The sequence below is a fragment of the Stegodyphus dumicola genome, chromosome X1, assembly GCF_044657685.1.
Source record: "Stegodyphus dumicola isolate Sdum_Otavi_A_Nest chromosome X1, ASM4465768v1".
Taxonomy (NCBI): domain Eukaryota; kingdom Metazoa; phylum Arthropoda; class Arachnida; order Araneae; family Eresidae; genus Stegodyphus; species Stegodyphus dumicola.
The window spans coordinates 166,131,344-166,154,962 of NC_140780.1; the positions used below are offsets into that span (position 1 = coordinate 166,131,344).

General features: G+C 33.3%; 1 protein-coding gene across 3 annotated transcripts in view; it reads left to right on the forward strand.

Moving 5' to 3' along the window:
• LOC118188338 (uncharacterized) overlaps positions 1-23,619 on the forward strand; it is a 250,162-nt gene that overhangs the window by 130,993 nt on the left and 95,550 nt on the right. For all 3 annotated transcript variants that reach the window (XM_085807424.1, XM_085807426.1, XM_085807425.1), the window contains exon 6: positions 21,240-21,338. In XM_085807424.1, coding sequence (XP_085663550.1) covers positions 21,240-21,338 — 99 coding nt within the window. The remainder of the gene's footprint in view (positions 1-21,239; positions 21,339-23,619) is intronic.

A 23,619-nucleotide genomic window follows, 5' to 3' on the forward strand; every position in this document is an offset into this window, starting at 1 on the left:
TTGTAATATTTAACAAAAATAAATGGCAACAGCAAGACAGAGTTCTAAAGGTTTTTAATGTGTATGGAATTAAAGAATCGTAGTTTTATAGAGTTCGATGAAGCGTATGTAATGTCCCATTAGGTAGCAAAAATGCTCCCCATATTTCTATGTTAACGTGATAATAATATATGTTTAAAATATATCCCTTTAAAATGTCCTTTGCTTATTAAAGTAAATAAATAGCACTGTAGATTATGCAGTAATATATCTAGGATGAAAACTGTTCGCAAGCAGGTCAAGCATATATCGCCTTGAGTCGTGAAATCATTATATGGAATACTGTACTGCTCGAAACTCACTGGAAAGGTTCCTTGGAATAATGAAGCATTACAAGAGATGGATAGAATGAGGAATTATAGACCACTTTTAGCTTCATAAATCAGAAATAAAAAATTATTAATGATGTTAATAAAAAGTAACTAAAATAAAATTTTTCTTTGTTGACCTAAGTAGGAATTGACTTTAATTTTTTTTTTTTTTAAATATTATTTATTTTCAAGGTAAATGCAAATGATTTTAGTTCTCTAAAAATATATAATTATAAAAATTTTCCTGTTGAATTGCTATAAATATGTAGTTAGAAAAGTTAATAACAATAAAAGAAATAGCATTATCTCCATATTTCTCCTGAAAAAATGATGATGGTGCCGTTCCTCTTGAAAGGCACAATGGTAAACAAATTAGCTACTGATTCCAGTAGACAGGCATTTAAAATGTTAGTAATTATATTTGGTATCACTATTTGGAGATCTTGCCAGAAATCAAAATGCTGTTTCGTTTGACCTTCAATTAATGATTCTCATAACTTGAGTGTGAATGAATAGGTAAAATTGTGGATGCTTATATTCTTCTTATCAGCATATACCAGAAATAGCCAAACTGCAACCTTTTGGTCCTTTTCATATGACTCACTTGTAACAAATAGTTTTGAAATATAATTGCATTTTAGAAGAGAAATTATGCAGTGATATGTTTCTTTATAAATTTGAAGTTTAATATCTTAAATTATAATATGTGTAAGACTTGAGATATTTCCTTACATATTGGACAGTGCTTCATATGTTGATGTTTTTTATCTTTCTGTCTTATCATATGTTTGACATGTCTTCCACGAAAGCAAGTAGACCAATGGAAGACTGACCTATGATCTTATTGGCATAAGTTTTCCATGATGCACTGTTAAATTCTGTTGGTGTTTTGTCAAACTTCCAATTTTGACATACAGTCTTTCTTTTTCTACCCAAATGCCATTTCAAATACTCATCTCTTCAAAAGCTGTTAACCTCTTTGTTGTGCGAAATGCTTCTAGCGCTTTCAAGTGAAACTTCTTCAGGGTGGCCATAACGTGCTTCAAACGTTCTTCTACATTTTAAAACTTTTAAATGTTTAAAATGCTTTCTAAATGTTTACTTTTTTGAGTTTTTATTTCTGTTTGTTTTAATACCTCCTAGAGGGCAGTACTAATCTGGCATTCTATTTCTAATTGAATCCCCCCTCCCCAGGTTTTATGAATATTCGCGCCATTTTACATAAGATACAAGAAAATGAGATATCTTCAACGTCTACGCAGCAGAAAAAAAGAGAAAAAATGAGGTTTTGAATTGGAACGACAAGAAGGATATACGTTTGATGAGTAAAGTCCAATAACTCTATGATTGATGTTGAAACATGGAAAAGAACTGTAAAAAAACCAATTATTGTAAAAGATTACAACAACAAAATGGGAGGAGTGGACCGCCTGGATCAGATGTTATCAAATCAATCCTGCTGTTAGAAATAAGCAGAGATATTATTACTTTTCCATTACACTTTATTTCCTTATAATTTTACTTAATATTCATTTACATTCATCCACGGCGAAAGTTATGTATGTACAGAGAAAAGAACATTACATGCTGCGAAAAACATTGGGCCACTGGGGAGAAATTTTCACGAAAGGAGAGACGGCGAAAGGTGGAATTCAGGTGAATATTTGTTCTTGCTTCATATCTTGAGCTGGAAATAATGCAAAAGTACATAACCTGTCTCACAGTTAAGGTTAGCGGAATTAATACAGAACTTCGGATAAGGGTTGCTAAATACATTTATCAGAGTTGATTGAAAAGTTTGTAGCAACACTAACAAATTTTAAACTTAGCATGTCCACCATTAAATAGGCTTAAACCTTAAGATATGTCATAACTTTTGAAAACTGCATAATAGAAATTGGAAAGGAAGTAATATATATATATATTGGCATTATGGCAGATGATTGGTTTTAAGTTTTGCTGAACAGCTATTCAAATATATATGGTTTTTTTATCAGCTTGGAAGTTAAATATGTTCAAAATTAGTATTAATAAAATCACCCTCTGAGCTGCAACATTATCATGTATGTGGCTTGTTTGATAAATAAGTGAGCAAGTAAGTCTGATAAATAAAAAGCTTAACAACATGATTCCAGAAATGATTTTTCTGTGACATATTTAAAAAAGTGTTTTTAAACTAAAGCAAAAACATAACAGAGCAAAACAAAAGGTTTGATTAGAAAATACTACATTCTGGAGTTTTACAACATTGCAACTGTGTTAAACTAAAAAATGTATTAGATATTATTATCTTTTTTATACAACATATTTAAACATTTCCCTTTGCCAAAGAATAGTAATAAATAAATGAAAATCACAGGAGTCCCATTTTGTCATAAAGAATCAGCAGTCTGTACTTTAGTAGTTTTGTCATTATGTCAGTTATCTCTGTAAGTATCTGTTGCATGATTGGCTTTTCATGAACTTTCTCTTGCATGAAAAAATGCTTGATATCAATGTGTTTTGTGTCAATGAAATTAGTTTTATGCCAGTCTTGCTGTGGTAGTGTTGTTTACTTGCATTATTGGAACTTGATATAATTTTTTAACATCACTAAATAGTTGCTTTAAGAAAATGACTTCCTAAGAACATTTGTTAACAACACTTATATATGTCTCAAATGTTGAATTTATATTGACTGTTTGTCATGATATACTCCATCACTATACAATATTGCTATTCCCATTGTAGATTTAGAATGATCTAAAATCGGGACCTAAAAGCCACCAACAACCTTTTTTTTTAGGAATTTTTTTGTATGCTTTATGCATGCAGATTTGATATTTTCCCTCATAATAAAACATGTAGAGTCCTGATTCTTAATTTCACTTAGGCACTAAATAAAATTCCTCATTGTTGAAGAAACAATCATTTTAGCATAAATTTGTGACATCAATAATTTGGCTCCTTAGCTGCATTATTTACTTGGCATATATCTCAAACAGAAACAATCTACATAGAGACATCGTTGATTTTACATCTACTAATGTTTTTTATCCCTGATACCAACCTGACAAATCATTATTTATTGTATTTTGCTTTTATCACCATGTGTTTATCAATACATGACAACTTGAGTAATGACTCATGCAGCAATCACACACACACACACACAAAAAAAAAAAAAAAAAAAAAGTAATTGGCTAACAAAGTGCATTAAGTGGGTGGGCATTAAGTCGATCATGATCGACTAGTGGATTAGCAAGATATTTTGGGATGACCAACTGTACTAATACCTAAGATGTGCATTCTAAAAGAAACACCAATGCTAGCTAAATTATCGAATTGGCTTTTCACAATTGATGCGGCTGTTTACTTAAGCTAATGATTTGATGAATGTGTAGAAGACATACGTAGCTTCATTGGAAATGCATAATGATGCTTAAGTACATATGTTGGTTACAGATTTGTTGTTTTTCGGATGTTCTCTGCTCGATGCATTGAATACGTCCATGCAATCATTAAAGTTCTTCAAACATTCATCTTGAAAATTTTGTGTTTTTGTAGTAAATATAGTAATCTGTCATATTTTAAAAGAGAAATTTACAATGTACAATTGTATTTACAATGTCGAAAACATTAAGAAAAGAAAGAAAAACATACAATTTTAATACAGAATGGGAAGAACAGTTTTCCTTTTCAATGGTGAATACAAAATGTGTGTGCTATATGCCATGCGAGTGTGGCACTTCCTAAAAAAGGAAACGTTGAAAGGCATTTCAAAAGTATGAATGAAAGTTTTGATACAGATTTTGCATTAAAATTGAACTGCATAAACAAAATTTAGAAGAATTTAAATCATAATTAATTGGACAACAATCATTATCTTATTAAACCGAATACTAATATCTAAGTCTGCAACAGTTGCCTCTTTTCTTGTGAGTCACGTGTTAGCAAAACATAAAAAATATAGTGCAACTTGCGCGTAGAACTGTCACATGCCAGATAGTAATGTTGAATTCTGATCTGGCTGACCAAAGATACTACTAACTGTATTTGCTTTCCCTTGCAGTTTGACAAACGTATAGACATGGTTGGTATTTCTCAACTTTGCACTTTTTACTACAATGGTTTTTAAGGGTATGAGTATAAAAGCGAATTATTAACAATATTACCTCTAAAAAAGAAAACACTAGGTGAAAATGTTTACTGCACCTTCAAAAAATAGATAGAAGGAGGGAAAATTCCAATTTATAAAGTTGTATAGATGACAACTGATATGGCTACATCAATGACCGGCATAGTCAATAGATTTTTGGCATGTGCATCAAAGACGATGACATACCACATTTTCTTTATTATCATTGCATTATTCACCAACAGGCCCTCAGTTGTTAAATTCTAAATGCGCATCATCTTATGGGAATCTGAATGAAAATTGTGAACATAATTTGAGGAAGTAATCTTCAGCAAAGAATGTTTTGAGCTCAACTAGCAGAAAACAAATCTGATTATGGTGAATTGTTATATCTTGCAGATGTTCGTAGGTTATGTCGGAGTATATTTTTATAAAGATTCAGGGACATACTACATGTAAAAGATTTTTTTGGAATCAAATGAAAAAGCATACGTTGAACTTAGTAATGATGTTTGTTTGATGGATTTAGCTTTTGTTGTTGATATAACAAGCCATCTCAATAATTTGAACTCGCAGTTGCAAGGGAAAAACTCAAGCAATAGTAGAATTGATTGGATTTGTTAATACTTTCAAAAACAAGTTAAAGCTAATATCTTCACAGCTGATGAAGACTGAATTAAAAAAATTTCAAAAATATTTCTGACAAGCTTTAATTTAGAAGTCAAACTACTACAGAGCTACATTAAACAAAGAGAAATATTATGATGAAATAATAATTCCCTCCAAATTTGAGAGACATTTTCAAGAATTTACTAGACTAGAACTAATTGTTACAACCATGTGTTACCCATTTGGCAATGTTGATGTAGAAGAAATAACAGAAAATATAAATTATACATTCTCTTTATCTTCAGTGAAAGATTAGCAGTGAGTAATTATATATTCTGATGTTCAAGATTGGCGGACAGTATATAGACTAAGTCTTCTAATAAATTTAACTAGCTTTACATGAAAATGATTTATTTTGTAATGTATTTTGAATTGTTTTTTAAGAAATGCATCTTTTGAAATTATTATATTTGAGGCTATTATTATTATGTTTGTATCTTGTATTTTGCTTTAAATGCGATTTTTAAAGAGTAAGTTTTCTTAGGTAGGCTATGTAGGTAAGTACATATTCTGTATTTATTAACCTTTTGAGGCCGGGGCTTTGGTAGCAATAAAAGCCTTGAAAGGACGGGGAATCTTGAACCAAATGCTTTCCCCCTTTAAGAAATCACCTCCTATTTGCAGCAAAGATTCTTGTGTGTAGTTTAATGGATTCTCAGAGGGGTGCATCTATGTCGCAAAAGGAAGGGAAGTGTAGGGATTAGTGACCAGACTTCAAGATGTTTTTGTCACCGAGGGAGAATTTCATATTACAGTTGTTTCGGATTGAGACTACTGGGAAATGTGTAAACCTTCTTTGAAGAAAATGCCATTTTTTTACATTATAGGACGTTACTTTCATTTTTATAAAATTTTGATTTGAATTTTAAATTACACTGCAAAACTATGTGTCTTTACAAAGTGCTTACAATAATTATTTCTATGTATCTTTATATTAATGTTATGTCAAAAAATATTTCAACTATTTGATTATTTCCTTGGACAATTTAAAATTTAACCAGCCTTCATCTCAGCCTTTTTTTTTTTTTTTTTTCTGTTAAATGTCCTTATAAGTTTTAATTTGCTTGGTTGATATTATCAAATATAGCTATATCTTTGAACTTTTTCCATGCAGGGAATAATTAAACTATTTCATAACTGAGTGGTATGCCCCCAGGAATTTGTCCTTGAACGTAGTTGCTGAGATATATGCCTAATGAATGAATGACAAAGGCATTCAATCACTTAAAAGGTCAAGGTTCAGAAATTCAGATGGGAAACATGAGTTGTCTTAGAACAATGATTTGTACATTATTTGAGAGCTTTTACACCCTGTTTGTATTCTCGGAGCTCAACGGATAGTGAAATTTCACAAATGCTACTCTAATCTATTCTGAACATCTTACAAAATTATTTGACTGTGAAATGAAGACACTGATACGGATGTACCTTTTAAAATAACAGTACACTCGTACATCTGGAATCTAATGGCTAGAGATGACCTTTCAAACTGTTCGACTAGTTTTAGTGTATTTACGATTTCCAGGTTAGACTGAAATTGTAAAACTATTGTTGTTTCTTTGAGACAAAATTTATATTTATGTTCTTGTGATTTGTTTGAGTAACAGTACCATCACAGTAAACTTCCATGTGTAAAGGTCACTTCAGCATAAACAGGCATGTATGGAAATAAACAGAAGAAACAGATATATATGAAAATAAACAGACAGAACTGTTAAGAATGAACTGATAAGATGGAAGAAAAGTGCTTGTACATTTATACAAGTATGTGGGAATTTATATTTGTTTATGGAAATGTATACCTACATATCCATGTAGTATGTATGTCTGTATTGATGTAATATGGTATAAGTGCAGATATGCACATAAAGCGGAAAGCATGTGTACTCTTAAATAGAAATAATGTATACACAGACACGTACATGTACACACACAGGCACACATATGCATTTATATATGTGTTTGCATGTGGATTTATGCATGCGTATATAAACATACAGATATATGTATGTGTATATATTTCATCATCAAGCTCTTGAAGAAGTTTCCGTATTTCTTCTTCAGTCAGACCTCTTTTCCTTTTCGGCATATTGCTAGAAAAAATGCCAAATAATTCCTAATAAACTTACGAAAATATGCAATATTCTAAAGCAACACAAGGCTCTGTTTACAATTTACAAATGCAGTTATCACGAATTCTGTAGCTATGTAACTACAAGAACTAAAAGGGAAAAATTGGGAGTGAGTCCAACACCAGATTAGTAATCTGCAATGCAGAGAGAGCATGAAAAACTTTAACAAACCATCTGGTGCAACATTAAAATCTGAAATTATTCAGATTTTCTTTCTTTCTCTGTCTCTCTGTCTCTCTCTCTTTTTTTTTTTTTTTTTTTTCAAAAAACAAATGGTTGCTTAGCCCATCTAATCAAAGGCATTAGCACTTTACATCAAATATATGTCTTTTTATATGCAGTACTTTCTCTGTATATATATTTTACATATGAAACATCCAATCTATTATCTGAGTACAACATTATATAGTCAAAAGTCTTTAATTCGGACTCGGTGGGACTTCGGCGATTCCGGATTATCGTTTTTTTCCGGATTATAGATCATCAGTTTAAATCTGGTAAGATGGCATGCAGAAATTATAAAATTAAAAATATGAAACCGTAATTTATGAAATAAAGAGCAATTATGATCTAAAGGGTGTCAAAATTTACAAAAAAAAAAAGCTTAATATTTATTTGTTTACTTTATTAAACATTTCTTTCAACGCGCGCATTCATAAAGCAACATTATGCATAGTCAAAATTAGAAAATTGCAACCAGAAAACTATTTGATGTGTATTCGTGATATTTATAATGAAGAGAAATTTGATTTAAATCATATCAAAGACAGAGTACATCGAGATGAAATACTACATGTAGTAATAATATGTAGTAATTATAAGCTGAATAAAATAAAAAAATCTGCCCTGAAGATAAAGATAGTGCTGACAGATCAACTTCCAGTTCATTTCGTGCCGCGACATTCCCCCCCCCCCCCCCGGCTGCGGAGCAGCATGAAATTGATAAACAGATTTGGGAATGGTTAGAGAAACAAAAGAGTATGCCTTTATTAATTTTTTGCAGCAATTCCACTTTTTGTTTGATGGACATCAAACATGCTTTCACTTTGTAGATCCTTTTTCAGCTCCAGAATCGGAAATTCTAATCGAAAATTCAAGCTTACTTTTATAAAATTGCTCTAACAGTCTGCAAAAAATAATAAGCCGGATTCAATTAGAAGATTAAGGAACTACACAATCTGCAACATTAACTGAAATAGATAATTAGAAAATTTTGGCTTAGCTTATACCGTCTGTTGTACATTAAACGCGCATACATAAACGCATGTGCAGAAAGTTTGTAGCTTTGAGGTCCGGATTATAGATCATTTTGGATTATGGACATCTGGATTAAAGGCTTTTGACTGTATATATATATTTGTTCCATTTTGGACAAATATTTTCTTTATCCATATTAAAATCACTTACTGCTGTAACCTGTAGCATTTATATTTATTGTTTTTTAAAGTATACATATATATTATCCTCTTAACTATTAAACTGTTGTTAATGCCGATTATAGGTATGTATGCTATCACAAGGTACTTGTAACATCTGCACTTTTGTTTGGTGTAATCTTGATTGGTTCTCGAAAAGCCACCTTTTGTTTTCATGAAGAGGATTATGAATTAACTATTATTGGTGTGTTCTCTTCATGCATTTAAAAACAGGTTTCATCGGTCCTTAAGAGTCCTGAGGTTTTTTGAAATTAATTTTCGTCCCTTAAAAGTCCTTAATTTTGACCAAATTTGGCAGGAAGACCTTAATTTTAATCATCTGAAATTTCTGTCTGTTTTTATAACTGCCATTTTGAATGGGAATTAGAATTTTGGACAAATATTTTGGGCAATTCATGGATAAATATATATATATCTTCTGAATTGGTGATTAGGTTCATGGATTATAATTTGTTCCTATTTCTAATATAAACGGTGGGATGCTCAAGTTTCTGAGCAGAAAAGTTTCTCCCCCCCCTTTCCTCAGTGGTGTGCACGGGGAGGTAGAAAGTAAGATGGTGTGGCTCTAACCGGTAAAATAAGGATTTTTTAAAAATGTTATTTGAAACTTGCAACCGAGTTATTATAAAATGTAAGGGGAATAATTCTTTTAATTGTACTTATCAGATTTTTTTTTACCCTTAATTTTAACAATACATATCCCAAAACGCTTCTTTATTGCTCTCTGAAGTACACATGTCATAGAATTTGTTTTGCAATACATTTTAACAGATTGCTTTTGAGTATGAACAATTCTTGCTTAAATAGTTTTATAATGTATTTGTAAACAGGATTTCAATTTATGTTTACATTTCAATGTTAAGGTTATTATATAGTTAGATAATATTTATAATCATTATAAATTTTGATACATTTAAAAATTAGATTTCTTCACAGTAACTTTCACAGTTGTTTATGAATGAATAAATCCTTCATTTCAAATACATTTATAAATAATTTAATAAATATTTACGTATTTTGCTTTTCGCAAGCACATGCATGAATACCCATACATATTCATATTTTTCATTTCCGGCATATGCAAATCTTTAATTTCTGTGCATTCACTATATTTTTTGATTAAAGTAGTTTACAGTAATTTAACGTATACTTAAAAGTTTTACATAAGAATTATGATCCGTCAATTACCCTATTTTCAAATTCTTAATAAGCTGTCTTGATGATGTGGCATATTCACATGGTCACACCATCTTGACCGCACATGGTACTTCCGCCAAATTCGCAAATGTATCCATCTTCTGTTCCACACATTTGTGTAAAACTGTGCATACTTTTACACAAATGTGTGGTTACAAATCAAGGAAAAGTTAACTTATTGATATATCTGTGTGTATATTTATTAATTTTGATGAGGATTGCAGCATTTTGGTGGTAATTTTATTTTTAATTAACCCAAATAAGTAAAACGTGTAAGCCCAAAGTGATTATTTTTCAGATATATTAAAATAAAATGAGTTTAAAATGAGCAAAAGTAAAGCCTCTCCTCTAAAGAATTTTAAAAAGTACATGTTACAATAATACGTGAATGTGAAAAAAATTAATTTTATTTGAAACATTTTGGCGTTTGGAACATGAAATAAAAGTAGCGAATACTCTATCAAGGGTATCGAAAGATATACAGTCAAAAGTCGTTAATTCGGACACCCATAATCCGGAATGATCTATAATCCGGACCTCAAAGCTACAAACTTTCTGCGCATGCGTCGCGTTCACGCATGTGCACAGGCGTTGACGAGAGCGCGTAAGACCCTTACGGCTGCGAATATGTTTGTGCGCATGCGCGTCTAAATTGTAACGGAGTTATACGCTACGCTAAAGTTATCTAATTCAGTTAATGTTGCCGATTGCGTTGTTCCTTAATCTTCGAATTGGATCCGGCTTATTATTTTTTGCAGACTGTTAGAGCAATTTTATAAAAGTAAGCTTGAACTTTCGATTATGTCAAATGGAATTTCCAATATATATTTACTACAAAGCGAAAGTATGTTTTGAAATCCGAAATCTGTTTATCAATTTCACGCTGCTCTTCGGCAGAGGGGGGGGGGCAGAAACGTCATTATTAGATTATGATAGATTAGAAAGATTATGTCAAATAGAATTTCCTATATATATTTACTAATATGTAATTTGTATCTACAAAGCGAAAGTATGTTTTGAGATCCGAAATCTGTTTATCAGTTTCACGCGGCGGATTGGAAGTTGATCTGTCAGCACTATCCTTATTTTCAGGGCAGATGTTTTTATTTTATTTGGTTTATAATTCCATACTAAGTGTAGTGTTTTATTCTGTCTTTGATATGATTTAAATCAAGTTCCTCGTCATTATAATTCGCTTCCGATAGTGAAGAAAGTGACCCAGAGGTTATTGAAAACGAAAACATTTCGATTGACAAATTAGTCGGTATTCTCAACACAGCAATTATAGGACTTGAACAGCAGAACTTTGTAACTAAACAAGAAATTATGTCTGTTTAATAGAATTAAAGAGAAAGTATTATCACATGAAACGAAGCAACTTACATTGAAGGAAATGTTTAATAAAGTAAACAAATAAATATTAAGCTTTTTCTTTTTGTAAATTTTGATACCCTTTAGATCATAATTGTTCTTTATTTCATAAATTACGGTTTCATATTTTTAATTTTGTAATTTCTGCATGCCATCTTACCAGATTTAAACTGATGATCTATAATCCGGAAAAATCGATAATCCGGAATCGCCGAAGTCCCGACGAGTCCGGATTAACGACTTTTGACTGTATACAATTTTAAAGGTACAGTAAGATATTTTTCATTCTTTAAACATAAATTTTTGCTAAAATCTGTATTTTTGTAGTTCAACAGCTTAGAATTTTATAAAACAAATTCATAATCAAAATCGCTGTTGTTAGTTATCGAACAATAACCAAGATGGGATTTTTTGTGTAAATGTCATTAAACTATGCAAATTGTTATTATCCATCATACTAGGAATGCTTCTTTTATGCGGAAGTGTCCCTTTTTCGATTTGTATGGAAGAGTCTATGTATGGATATTATTAGAGTTCTGTCAAGCGAGCTTCTGAATGTAAACAAAAACACCCCATCTGGTGACCGAAGCTTCAGAGCAGTGCTTGAATTGTAGTGCCGGTTTGGTCACTCCTTCCTTTCTTACCTCCATGGGAGGGCACTTGTCTATAATGGCATTGGCCACTACGAAGGCCAGAAGTGGTGGTCATTTTAGTGTGGAGGCACCTAACAGATGGCCACCACTACCTCCTATTGAAGGGACAGGCAATTTTATATTGATGCCTTCTCTGGGATTCAAACACAGAACCTTTGTATTGCAGTCAGGCTCCCCTAACCACTTTACCGTCTGGGCGGCGTGAGTGAGTACTGCAGGGGAGTGCTGTACTGTGAGCAAGAAGTGAAACATAAGCAATTCGAAACTATTTCATTTTTTTTCTAATGGAGAGCTCTTAAACAACTTTTCACTTTGGGGAATGTGGATTCCATATTAAACGGTTCCAAATTAGACGACTTATCAACATTTTGGCGGTTTTAAGATCAGTTTCTATGGAAAATTTTTAATTCGGAAATCTGTGAATTTTTTGACGATATTTTCTTTTAAAACAATATAACATCGATCAATTTCATTAAAATAATGCTAATATGTTAAAACTGTATTCAAGAAATAAGATTAAAATTAAAAAATTTTATTTTTCGTTATCATATTATAAAGTGACATTACTTTCCATTTTCGTAACTTATTATACAATATTTTGAATCTGAGAAATAAACAACGTCATAAATGTTTAAATTGTGCTTTAGCAGAATTTATGAAACAATTCTGAAGAAAAGAAAATAGCTATGTAATTAATTAAAATGCCTTCTTTTTAATTGTTTCATGGTAAGTGTTTTTCCCATGTAATTATTTCAATATGCATCAGTTTTCTCTCTATAAAATTAATTTTTCACTTTTTCCCTCTAATTTTTTCGCCATATTTCTGGCTTTTTGCTGTTAAAGAATTGGTAGGGGGTAATTTTTGTTTAGGATTTTAGACATTGTAACTTGGGAAGTTTAAAAGGATTTGGAGGCAAGATTTATAGACCTACGAATTTAGAAGATTCCAGAAAAATGTCTTAATGGTATTAACACATAATGGATGTATTTTACTGAAAGTTTGTGATGAACTTTTACTTTTTGGAAGAACAATGAAAACATAACATTTGGCTGTTTTACTTCTGATTTTCCCTTTGTTTTCTCTACTTTTCACGAGACATAATCGTGGAAAATATCAAAAATTCTTCTAACCTTATCACATGGGCAGGCATTTATAGAAAGCCGAGCTCCTTATAGCTTAATGGAGAAGACATAGGACTCGAAACCCAAAGGCCCCGGGTTCGAAACCCATGAATGGCAAGATGCCTGATAATTGTTTTTTGTGTAAATTTCCTTCTTGTTAATGTTACCTTATATATGCAAATTTCCTTCTTGTTAATGTTATCTTATTTATGTAAATTTCCTTCTTGTTAATGTTATCTTATTTATGTAAATTTCCTTCTTATTCTTCCACAACATTTCGAGTCTGGAATGTTCCAGCATGTTCATCAGCTGTATATAAGTAGTTCTTCATTCAGTTAGAGATAATAAAAAGTCTTGAGTTTAGACTTGAGTACTTGCCTGTTCATTTGTATGATCCCTTCATTTACGTGACAGTTTGGTGGAGGCGTCGGGTATCACTCAGTTACTACAACAGAGTTACGCTGAAACCTGCAGATTCGAGGACTGCATCCTGAGTTTGAGCTCTTACAGGATTCACGTAAAAGATCGAGAAAGATGGTTGATGAGAAGGAAACCAGACAGAATCCTCGATCAGGAGCTAGTTCCGCTTCGAGTAACATTGCACCAATACTGATCCTGATGTACCAGCTACCCAGATGCTCATGTATATTCATCGGCGACAGCCAAGAAAATACTAATAGATGGCTCAAGGACTTTGATCGAATCGATAACTATAACCACTGGGATGATCAAATGTGTCAGGTAGACGTCATTTTACCTTGGCGGAACCGCTCGAGAGTGGTTCGATAATAATGACACATTTACCATTTGGACTGTTTTCAGGACTGTTCTTAAGAACACCTTTTCCCGTGCAGCTGATGTAAAGCACTAAGCTGAAGGAGTACTACTCACGCGTGTGCAGCAAATCGATGAGACGTCTGAAGCGTACATTCAAGATGTTCTCGCTCTCTGCCAAAAAGCAAACCCATCCCTGTCTGAAGACGAGAAAGTGGTCCATCTCATGAAAGGTATTGGTGAAGACTTGTACCAGGTCCTGTCGTCCCAGGACTATAACAGCATCTATGCCTTCGTGAAACGCTGCCATCACATAGAAAGCCTTCGACGAAGACGTATCGCCCGACCACTATTCCAGAGGTTACCTAATATCTCCATGGTGTCGGGCGATGCAGACACCGGTAAATGAAGGTCTATAGTGCATGCTATTGTCAGGGAAGAGCTTCAGAAGGCCCTGTCGCAAGTTCAGGGCTACACGGAAATGCAACCTGTAGCACCGAATGACATAGCAACCATGGTGCAGGAAGAGGATATGGAGGCGCTGGCACCACTCACAGGAGCAGAGAGAAGCAAAAAATACTACCCAACGTTCACTTCCAGTTAGGTCGCAGCCAAGATATGAAGCCAGTCAGAAAACTACTCCAAAACGTAGGACAGATTTGTGGAGGCCTGACTATAATATGCCTCTCTGTTTTCATTGCGGACGCCCAGGACATGTTCGGAGGTATTGTAGGGAGAGACGCCAGGTAACTGAAAATGCAAGAGCCTCAAAGACGTCCAACCCTCGACGGGACAGGGATACTGACTCTACATACAGCTTCGAAGACGAATATGCACAACCTAGTTCTTCCCGAATAAGGAGCAGTTCGCTTTATTCGTGACTCTCTCTCAACCGCCGACAATGGCAATCACCAGTATGCCGCTCCAGCTGTTCCCCTTGCCGAACCAATGCAGAAAACTAGCTCAAGCAACCTGTACAGGAGGTGAGGCCGCAGTTGAAAAAAATCCTCTGACGTACACCACAGCCAAGTTGAAAAAGAATACCACTTTTATCACCGTGAATGGACAATGTGTGAAAGCTCTTGTTGATTTGGATGCCGATTATTCTGCGATATCCGAAGAGTTAAGTCGACATTTGAATGCTCTTATGTTTACTGAGAATGGACCTGTATTGTAAACCGCCTGTGGTAAACCTGTAGCTGCCTCGGGATGCTGTGTATTAAAAGTTGATTTAAATGGGACTAAGAAGCCGTTTGAATTCCTTGTGTTTCCTGAATGTAGTCATCAAATGATACTCGGATGGAACTTTTTCTGTGCCAACCGATGCCGTTATCGATTGTGGAATCAAGAACATCAACTAGCAGAAATCCTTCCAGACAATGAATATTTAAATAAGTCAAAATCCTCCTTGTTAGCTGCAACCAATCATGTAATTGAAGCAAACACCACAAGGCGAATATGTGCCCTAAATTCAGAACTACGGGAAGCAAGTTGAGCTGTGATTGTTGGAAATAGATATCTGATGTGCGAAAAAGAATTATCCATACCAGCTTCAAGTGTCACTATAGAAGATAGTTGTGGTAAATTATGGGTAACTAATTGTTCTCAACAAACCGAACTGATACCGAAAGGAATGAATGTAGGCTGTTTAACGACCATAAAAAACGACGCTCCTTGCTCCAAGTGGTCAAGCTCCAGAAGGTTCCAAGGGACATAGGTCTAGGAAAAGGTTATCTCCAGAAAACTTAAAATAAATTTTCGATACTGATTTGACCAATGCTGAGAAAGACATGCTATTGAGTTTACTAGATGAATTTAGTGACATTTTTTACTTTAACAATATTATGAAAAAATCCCAATGGAATGCTGTGAAGCACAAAATAGGTACAGGTAACATTTCACCAATCAAACAAAGGCCATACCATGTGTCAGCTACTGAGAGGCATGTGATTGCAGACGAAGTGCAACGAATGCTAAAAGAAGACGTGATACAACCGTCAGACAGTCCATGGTCATCTCCATTCATGCTTGTGAAGAAGAGAAATGGTGAATGGTGTTTTTGTGTCCATCACAGAAAATTGAACAAGGTAACTAAAAAGGACGTCTGTCTGTTACCTCGCATCGATGATGCGTTGGACTGCCTGGCTGGTGTAAACATTTTCTTTATAATGGATCTGAAGTCAGGCTACTGGCAAATAGAGGTTGATGATAAAGACAGAGAAAAGACAGATTTTTTTTACTCCAGGTGGTCTCTATGAAGTCATGCCGTTTGGATTATGCAATACTCCAGCCACATTGGAATGGATGATGGACATGGTACTAAGAGGCCTCAAATGGAATATTTGCCTTTGCTACCTCAATGACATATTTGTGTATGCACCTAATTTCAAATAACACCAAAAGCGTTTAAGGGAAATACTGAAATATATCCAAAGAGCAGGAATGACACTAAATTCCAAGAAATGTTTATTCGGCAAAAAGAAGCTGACTATACTGGGACACTTAGTTGATCATATAGGATATATCCCGATCCACAAAAGGTAGAGGCTGTAACAACGTTCCCTGTTCCACAAAATATCGCCGATGTCCAAAGTTTTCTGGGCTTGTGCTCCTACTACCGACGATTTATTAAAAATTTTGCGGATATTGCAAAGCCTTTGCATGACTTGTTGAAGAAAGATGCAAAATTTTCTTGGAACGTGTTACAAATTGAATCTTTTGCAACGCTCAAAAGACTGCTGACCAGTGGCACTGTTTTGGGACATTTTATACCAGATGCAGAAACCAGGATACATTCTGACGCTAGCAGCTATGGCATCATTGCAGTACTGGTTCAGATCCAGGATGGCAAAGAAAGACTAATAGCCTATGCATCCAGGTCCCTTATTGCAGCTGAAAGGAACTATTCCACGATCGAAAAAGAATGCCTTGCCATCATCTGGGCAGTTAGTAAATTCAATAAATTATCTTTACGGAAAACTCTTCACGGTAGTCACGGATCACCACTCTTTATGTTGGCTGGCCAATGTTAAGGATGCATCCGGAAGACTTGCATGGTGGGCTCTCAGGTTGCAGAAATACAACATAAATATCGTCTACAAGAGCGGTCGCAAACACTCTGATGCAGATTCACTATCAAGGAAGCCCCTTATACAACCAATAATTGAGAACAATGAAGACAACCCTTTCTTTGTATCAATCGTAAAATACAGATAGGAGCAGCAGAAGGATAAACAATTAAAATCCATCATTGCAACTCTCAAGAGAGGTGACGCATATCAAAATTATCAAATAAGAAATGGTATACTGTACAAAAGAAGCTATGATCCTATGGGACAGCAATGGCTCTTGGTGGGACTTAAGCAACTTCGTAGTGAGGTTCTAAGAAGTCTTCATGATGCTCTAACCCTGGCCATCTTGAATTTGCTAAAACGTATGATCGAATAAGGAGGAAGTACTATTGGCCAGGGCTATATGGGAGCACATGGAGGTATTTATCACACTGCTGAGAATGCCAAAGATGGAAATCACTGCCACAACTTGCACCAGGACAGCTTCATTTGATAAAACCCCCGACACACCATTTACCAAAATCAGAATAGATCTACTTCGACGCTTTCCTGTTACTCGAAATGGGAACCGGTGGATTATAGTTTGCACAGATTACCTTACTAGATTTACAGTCACAAAGGCAATACCGACAGCTAAGGGCACACGAAATTGCTAAGTTTATAGTTGAAGAAATTGTACTGAAGCAAGGTGCCCTCAAAGAAATGATCAGTGACCGAGGATGCAACTTCCTATCCACCGTTGTTAAAGAAGTCATTCAACTATGCAAGACGTCTCGTCTTCTGATAACTGCATACCACCCTTAGACCAATGGCTTAACTGAAAGATTCAATAAGATACTGGGAGACATGTTGTCCATGTGCTTAGACATTGAATAGAAAAATTGGGATACTATTCTACCATTTGTAACCTATGCCTATAATTCAGCCAAACAAGACACAATGGGATTCAGCCCATTCCTTCTCATTTATAGCAGATATATCCTGACTCCTCTGGGCGTAATTTTTCCATACAGTATTGAAGATTCCAACAATAGTTATGCGCAACATCTGACCACTAGAGCTGAAGAAGCTAGACAGCTTCCAAAACTCCATATTCTTAAAGCACAAACCACAGACAAGCACCGATACGACGCGAGGCATTGTCAGCTACAACATTGAAGACAGTCGGGGTATTCACTCCAGTACGATAGGTTGGATTATTCGAAAAGCTCTTAAGACATTACTTTGGACCATATCGAATAACACAACAACTCTCTGACATGTCGTAAAAAGTAGAAAATATGAAACAAAATAGGAAATGACGGAATGCAAAACAACATTGTTCACGTATTGAGATTGAAGCCCTATCTTGATCCAAAATTACAACTAGACGATAAAAAGAAAGCCCAATATTTCCAAAATTTCCAGAAGCCTAATATTTCCAGCCCAATATTGCCCAATATTACAAGAAGCCATACCAGATCGCAGCGAGACACTGCTTCTTCCTGAGAAAGGGGGAAATGTAGCTAAAATCACTCTTTTCGACCGAGCTCCTCATAGCTTAGTGGAGAAGACACAGGACCTCGAAACCCATCAACGGCAAGATGCCTGATAATTGGTTTTTATGCAAATTTCTTTCTTGTTAATGTTATCTTATTTATGTAAATTTCCTTCTTATTCTTCAACAACATTTCGAGTCTGGAATGTTCCAGCATGTTCACGAGCTGTATATAAGTAGTTCTTCATTCCGTTAGAGATAATAAGAAGTCTTGAGTACTTGTCTGTTCATTTGTACGATCCCTTCATCTAAGCGATAATATTACTACAGAAATAAAATTAGCACCTTTCCTATACATTTTAAATGCATTTAGTTTTTTAGACTAGCAGAAATCTTTAATTAAATCCAAAAATTCTGAAATGAAGAGGAAATGTATTGAAGAAAGAAACCGAATATATATAAAGAGAAAGACATTTTTTCTTCAAAGATATGTACAGTTATTATTATGTAAATTAAGCAGTTGTTTATCATTTCACCCTATTCTATAATTTTTCATTTTGTCACCAGAATGAAGGTCACTTAGATTGTTTTTAAACTAAGGTTTTGGGGTTCTAAGAGAGAATCTGTTTCTGGCCTCTGCTTGCATGCTTCATTAGTTCCTATCAACTCGGGTAATTTGTAATTATTCATCTTTGCGATATTACTGCCGATATTTGAATTTGTTTTGCGATAATTATGTTATGCTGAGTTACGAGTTTGTTACGACATGTTACTGAGCCAGCTTAGATTAAAATTAAATTGTTTAGTCTTTGACTACCAGTCCACATTTTTAGTTTAAATTTGACTGTTCCTGTTTAATTGGATCACCATAAGCTGTAAGTGATTGTACTAGCATAAGAAAATGCCTTTATTTTCTAAGGTATTTTTAAATAAGAGGTTTATTTTAGCCTTTATGTGAGTCTGTAGTTACTTTCAGACATAGCGATAATTTGCTTCATGTCTGTCAGCGGTTTTGGACTATTAAAATTTTTTTTAGATTAAAAAGATGCATAAATATTTTGTTGAGTATTGTTGCTACAAAACATGTTTATAGCTGTTAATTTGTAGTTATCTTAATGTTTAGGAATCAACGTCATAAACTACATATATTTTAAACAGCGACATGTTAAAGATTGTGATTTTAAAAGTGCTTTTTTAACAAATATTAAAAAAAAATAAATAAATCTAATAGTGGCCATGTAAATCTATAATGGCTAAGGGTATTGAACTAACTAATTTAATTATTTGTATCCAACTGGTCACTCTTAAAAATTATCGCTGCATGAGTTATTGTCTCATTATAGTCTCTTATCGCTATTGAAATGAGTTATTGTCTTTCATTAATTTTTACCGTGGTCACAAGATGCAGCACAAAAATGGTAAAAATTAACGTAAAACTTCATTCTTTGCATCTAGTGAGACTTTAATACAAAACAACCTCTGATTATCACCTCTGGTGCTTTAGTTGCTTATTGGAACTTTAAAATATATTAACTGGGTTACAATCCCAGCAGCTCTACATGAAGTTATGACTCTAACTGTGTCAGACAGGCAGAGCACAACTAATTTTCAAAATTTGCTTACATCAGGCCTTTCAGGTTTGTTTTGATCAGCAGGGGTCTCTCTAGCAGCAGTGACAATAGCCAGTCTTCTGTAATGAATCATGCTGATTATGATTTTACTTCTCATTTTAACCTATGCTGTTTGACATAAAATGTACCTGCTATTTACTAAACCTCAAAACTGAGCAAGTATGTGACAAAATGAGACATAAAAGAAAAAAATCAGCATAAAGCTAACTGTTAGTAAAACATAAGTAAAATGTCACTAATCTTCCTTCAAAAAAGTCCAACTATTATAGGGGTAAAATATTTAATGCTACCTGATAAATTTTATAAAGTTTATTTTATTCTCAATTTGTTTTATAATTATGTTCATTAAAATATGTTTAATAATAATTCATTCTACTTGTGGATATATTTTATTCTTAGGGTGGTATTATAAAAGTGAAGTTCAGGCATGGCTAATATCTTTAATTGAATTTATTCAGTTCCCATTTGTTGATGGGTTCTTAATTTTTTTTCATTAATGGTCCTTAAGAGTACTTAATTTCCATGTGCAGAAACCTTGAAAAAGAAAAATTGTTAAAATTTGAGACCTGCCTCCTACAAAACAGAAAGCAATTATTTTAAAAATTATGGGATCCTATCATCAAAAGAATTGTGTATTAATGGACATGATGTTGTAATTTATGTGAAAACAGATAAACAATAGAGCAGGGCATTATGAAAAGTCAATGAGAAGAGAATATCCATTCCAAAAGAAATGTTGTTCCAAGGCTGTAGAACCACATTTGTAACTTCGCTTGGTGCATTTACAGTAGTTACAGTATTGCCAACTAAACAGTAATAACTTGTAGCAATTACCTGCCAGAAGTTTGTATTCATAACATTCTAAGTAAAATTTCCAATAAAACCAGATGACCTGACAAAAGCTGTTTTATGAAACTCGAAAGTGAATTGGGTCAAATACTGATTGTTTACTTATAAAGAGTCACCAGTTCCTTCAGAATTCCTCAGGAGTGGTTTTGTGCAACTGTGGTGCAATTTCAAACAACTTCCATAGGTTTACAGTAACCACTTTTATGGTCAGTGAAATATATAAGACCAGCTGTACTGAAATACGTTATGTAACTAAAATTATAAAATGGGCATGAAATGTTCTTTATCACTTGTAAGTTGGCTTTGACTCTTTTATTTAAAATAGGGGATACTTATGCATTAACTGTAATTTTAATGTTTATATTGTGTATTAATGTGCGTTTGTTGTAGGAATTAGGCCGTGTTGATGATTTGTGGTCGTTGTTTTACATGCTTGCAGAATTCATTGAAGGAAGCCTGCCATGGAGACGCTTAAAAGATCGCGATCAGGTTTGTTGGCTATATTTTATCTTATCAATGGATATTTTTTAAATTAATAAATCAAGAGCAATTCAAGAATTTTATCAGCTTATTATTTTTATGTGGGCCTCACATTTCCATTAATTATGCTGTTATGTAGTATAAAATTTTCTAGTGTAGCGTTTATTATGTATTTCTATATGTGCAAATGTATTCAAATAATAATCTGAAATTCACATTTATTTTGTGTCTATTACTTATCTTATTACACTTTTTGTCTCATTAGAAAGCACATTTATTTTGTATTGTTTAATCCTACTTATAATATTATTGTTTCAGTCTTGTGGTTTTCACTGTTTTTTGCCTGTTTATTATTATTTGTTCAATGTGGGATCAGGAAAATATAGATAATTGAAGATTTAGGTACTGTAATTAAATGTGAATTCCCTTGAGATGCTTGAATGTTAAAAATATACTTCCTGTACTTTTTAGAGACTTTGAACATGTTTAAAAGAACGAGACTGATAGTGGAATTTTCAAGTCTTGGAACAATGAAATTCGATTTGAGTCTTGACAATGAAATTGTTTTCAGAATTTTTGTTATGTCTAAATTAATATGAGCTAGTTATATCCAGGAAGTTCTTAAAAAAGGGGTGCCCTTCCTTAGGATATAATCATCATTTGCTTTATTCAGTATAACAAACTGTTATTGTTGCTCACTATAAAACTAACAAGAACTGTTAGTGAAGTTAAGTCTAAACTGCAAATAAGATTTTAATTAAAAGTTACATTATCCTAGAGATTGTTGAATATGAAGAACTCAGACCCAGAACCTGCTTAAGAAAGCTGTTATATCCCACTAAGTTGTATTGCCGAAACATGCTCCTCTGGATACTCTACTTTTATCTGCAGCCATGCAGATAAGACAGTTAAATACCTGTTCAGTTATCATACTCAGTTAGACAGTTAATTATTAGTTTGATCCTATTTCAAATCCAGTCAAATGGGCTGACTGCGTGAATGATTTTAGTGTTTTCCTCTGTGTGTAATATAAATATAAATCAGTTTTCCCCAGAGAGTTCTTTAAAAACATATCCATTCCTTTAGGCAGATAGCTGACATTTGCCTTGCTTGAATCAATTGACCCAACCAGTTGGATATTGTAATTACAGGGTTGCCAGGTCACCTGGAAAAGTTAGGGAATTCAAAAGTTGACCAAAAAATTTGGGGAAAAGTTGGGTAACTTAAATGATTTAGCAAAAATATGTAAAAGTCAGGAAGTTTCATTAAGTGATCACCAAAAAAGCAATTATTGTGCCGACAATTGAAGCAGATTACTTTCTTGCTGAACTTAAATCACAGGAACATCATTCCAGCAGTTGGCATGAAGCCAATTTTCGCAGCATCAATCACATTGTTTTTTAGAGAGGCAAAGCAAGTTTTCAGTAACTTCCAGAATCCAGTGAGCATAACTTGTATGTTCGTGCGAAGAACAAGAAATCTGTGCATACTGAACAAAAGAAAATTCTACCTCTTGGTTTAGAGACATTGTTCTTCTGTTATCATCTCCAATTAAAAAATCTGGTAAGTGAAACTTTGCAATTTTATACACATTATTAAATATTTTTTAAATATATGTTTACTTTACATTCTGTCATATATGCAAGTTAAAATGATAAAATTTCATGCGATATATTTTTAAATTTTAAATAAATATATTGATGCTTTTTTAATCATATTGTGCATTATTAAAAAATCAAATTGAAGTCTTAAGCTCTTCATCATTAATGGCGTGGATATATGATGATAATTGCACTTCAAAATTACACAAGGAAATGTGATACTTTTCTTGGTAAATGCCAAAATATTTATTTGTTCTGAACTCAATTTTCTGTTGTTTTGATTTTTAGATAATTCATATTTAAAATTTCATTTTCAAGAAACAGTAGCAGAACTCATAGCAGAATTCAGAATCAAATACTTTAAATATAATAATATTCCTCCCCCTTTTTATACAATTTGTGTAGTAAAAATAAGTAATCCATCCCTCTTAAAATTTCTCATTTGTTCAGCCTATTTTTGTACAAAACGAAATCTTTTAAACCTTTGCCTTATTTGTCAAACTGACAGTAACAATTTAAAAAATAGTAATGATCAGTGGTCTATCTAACCATTTAATATCTCTATATTGGCCAAAATATTGTTGATTAATGTAATTTAGCTTCTAATCTTTTTCAATCTTTCAAGTAAATAATTTTATTTTTGTGTTATTCGTATCATTCTATGTGGCTTCTTCCTTTTAAATTTATTT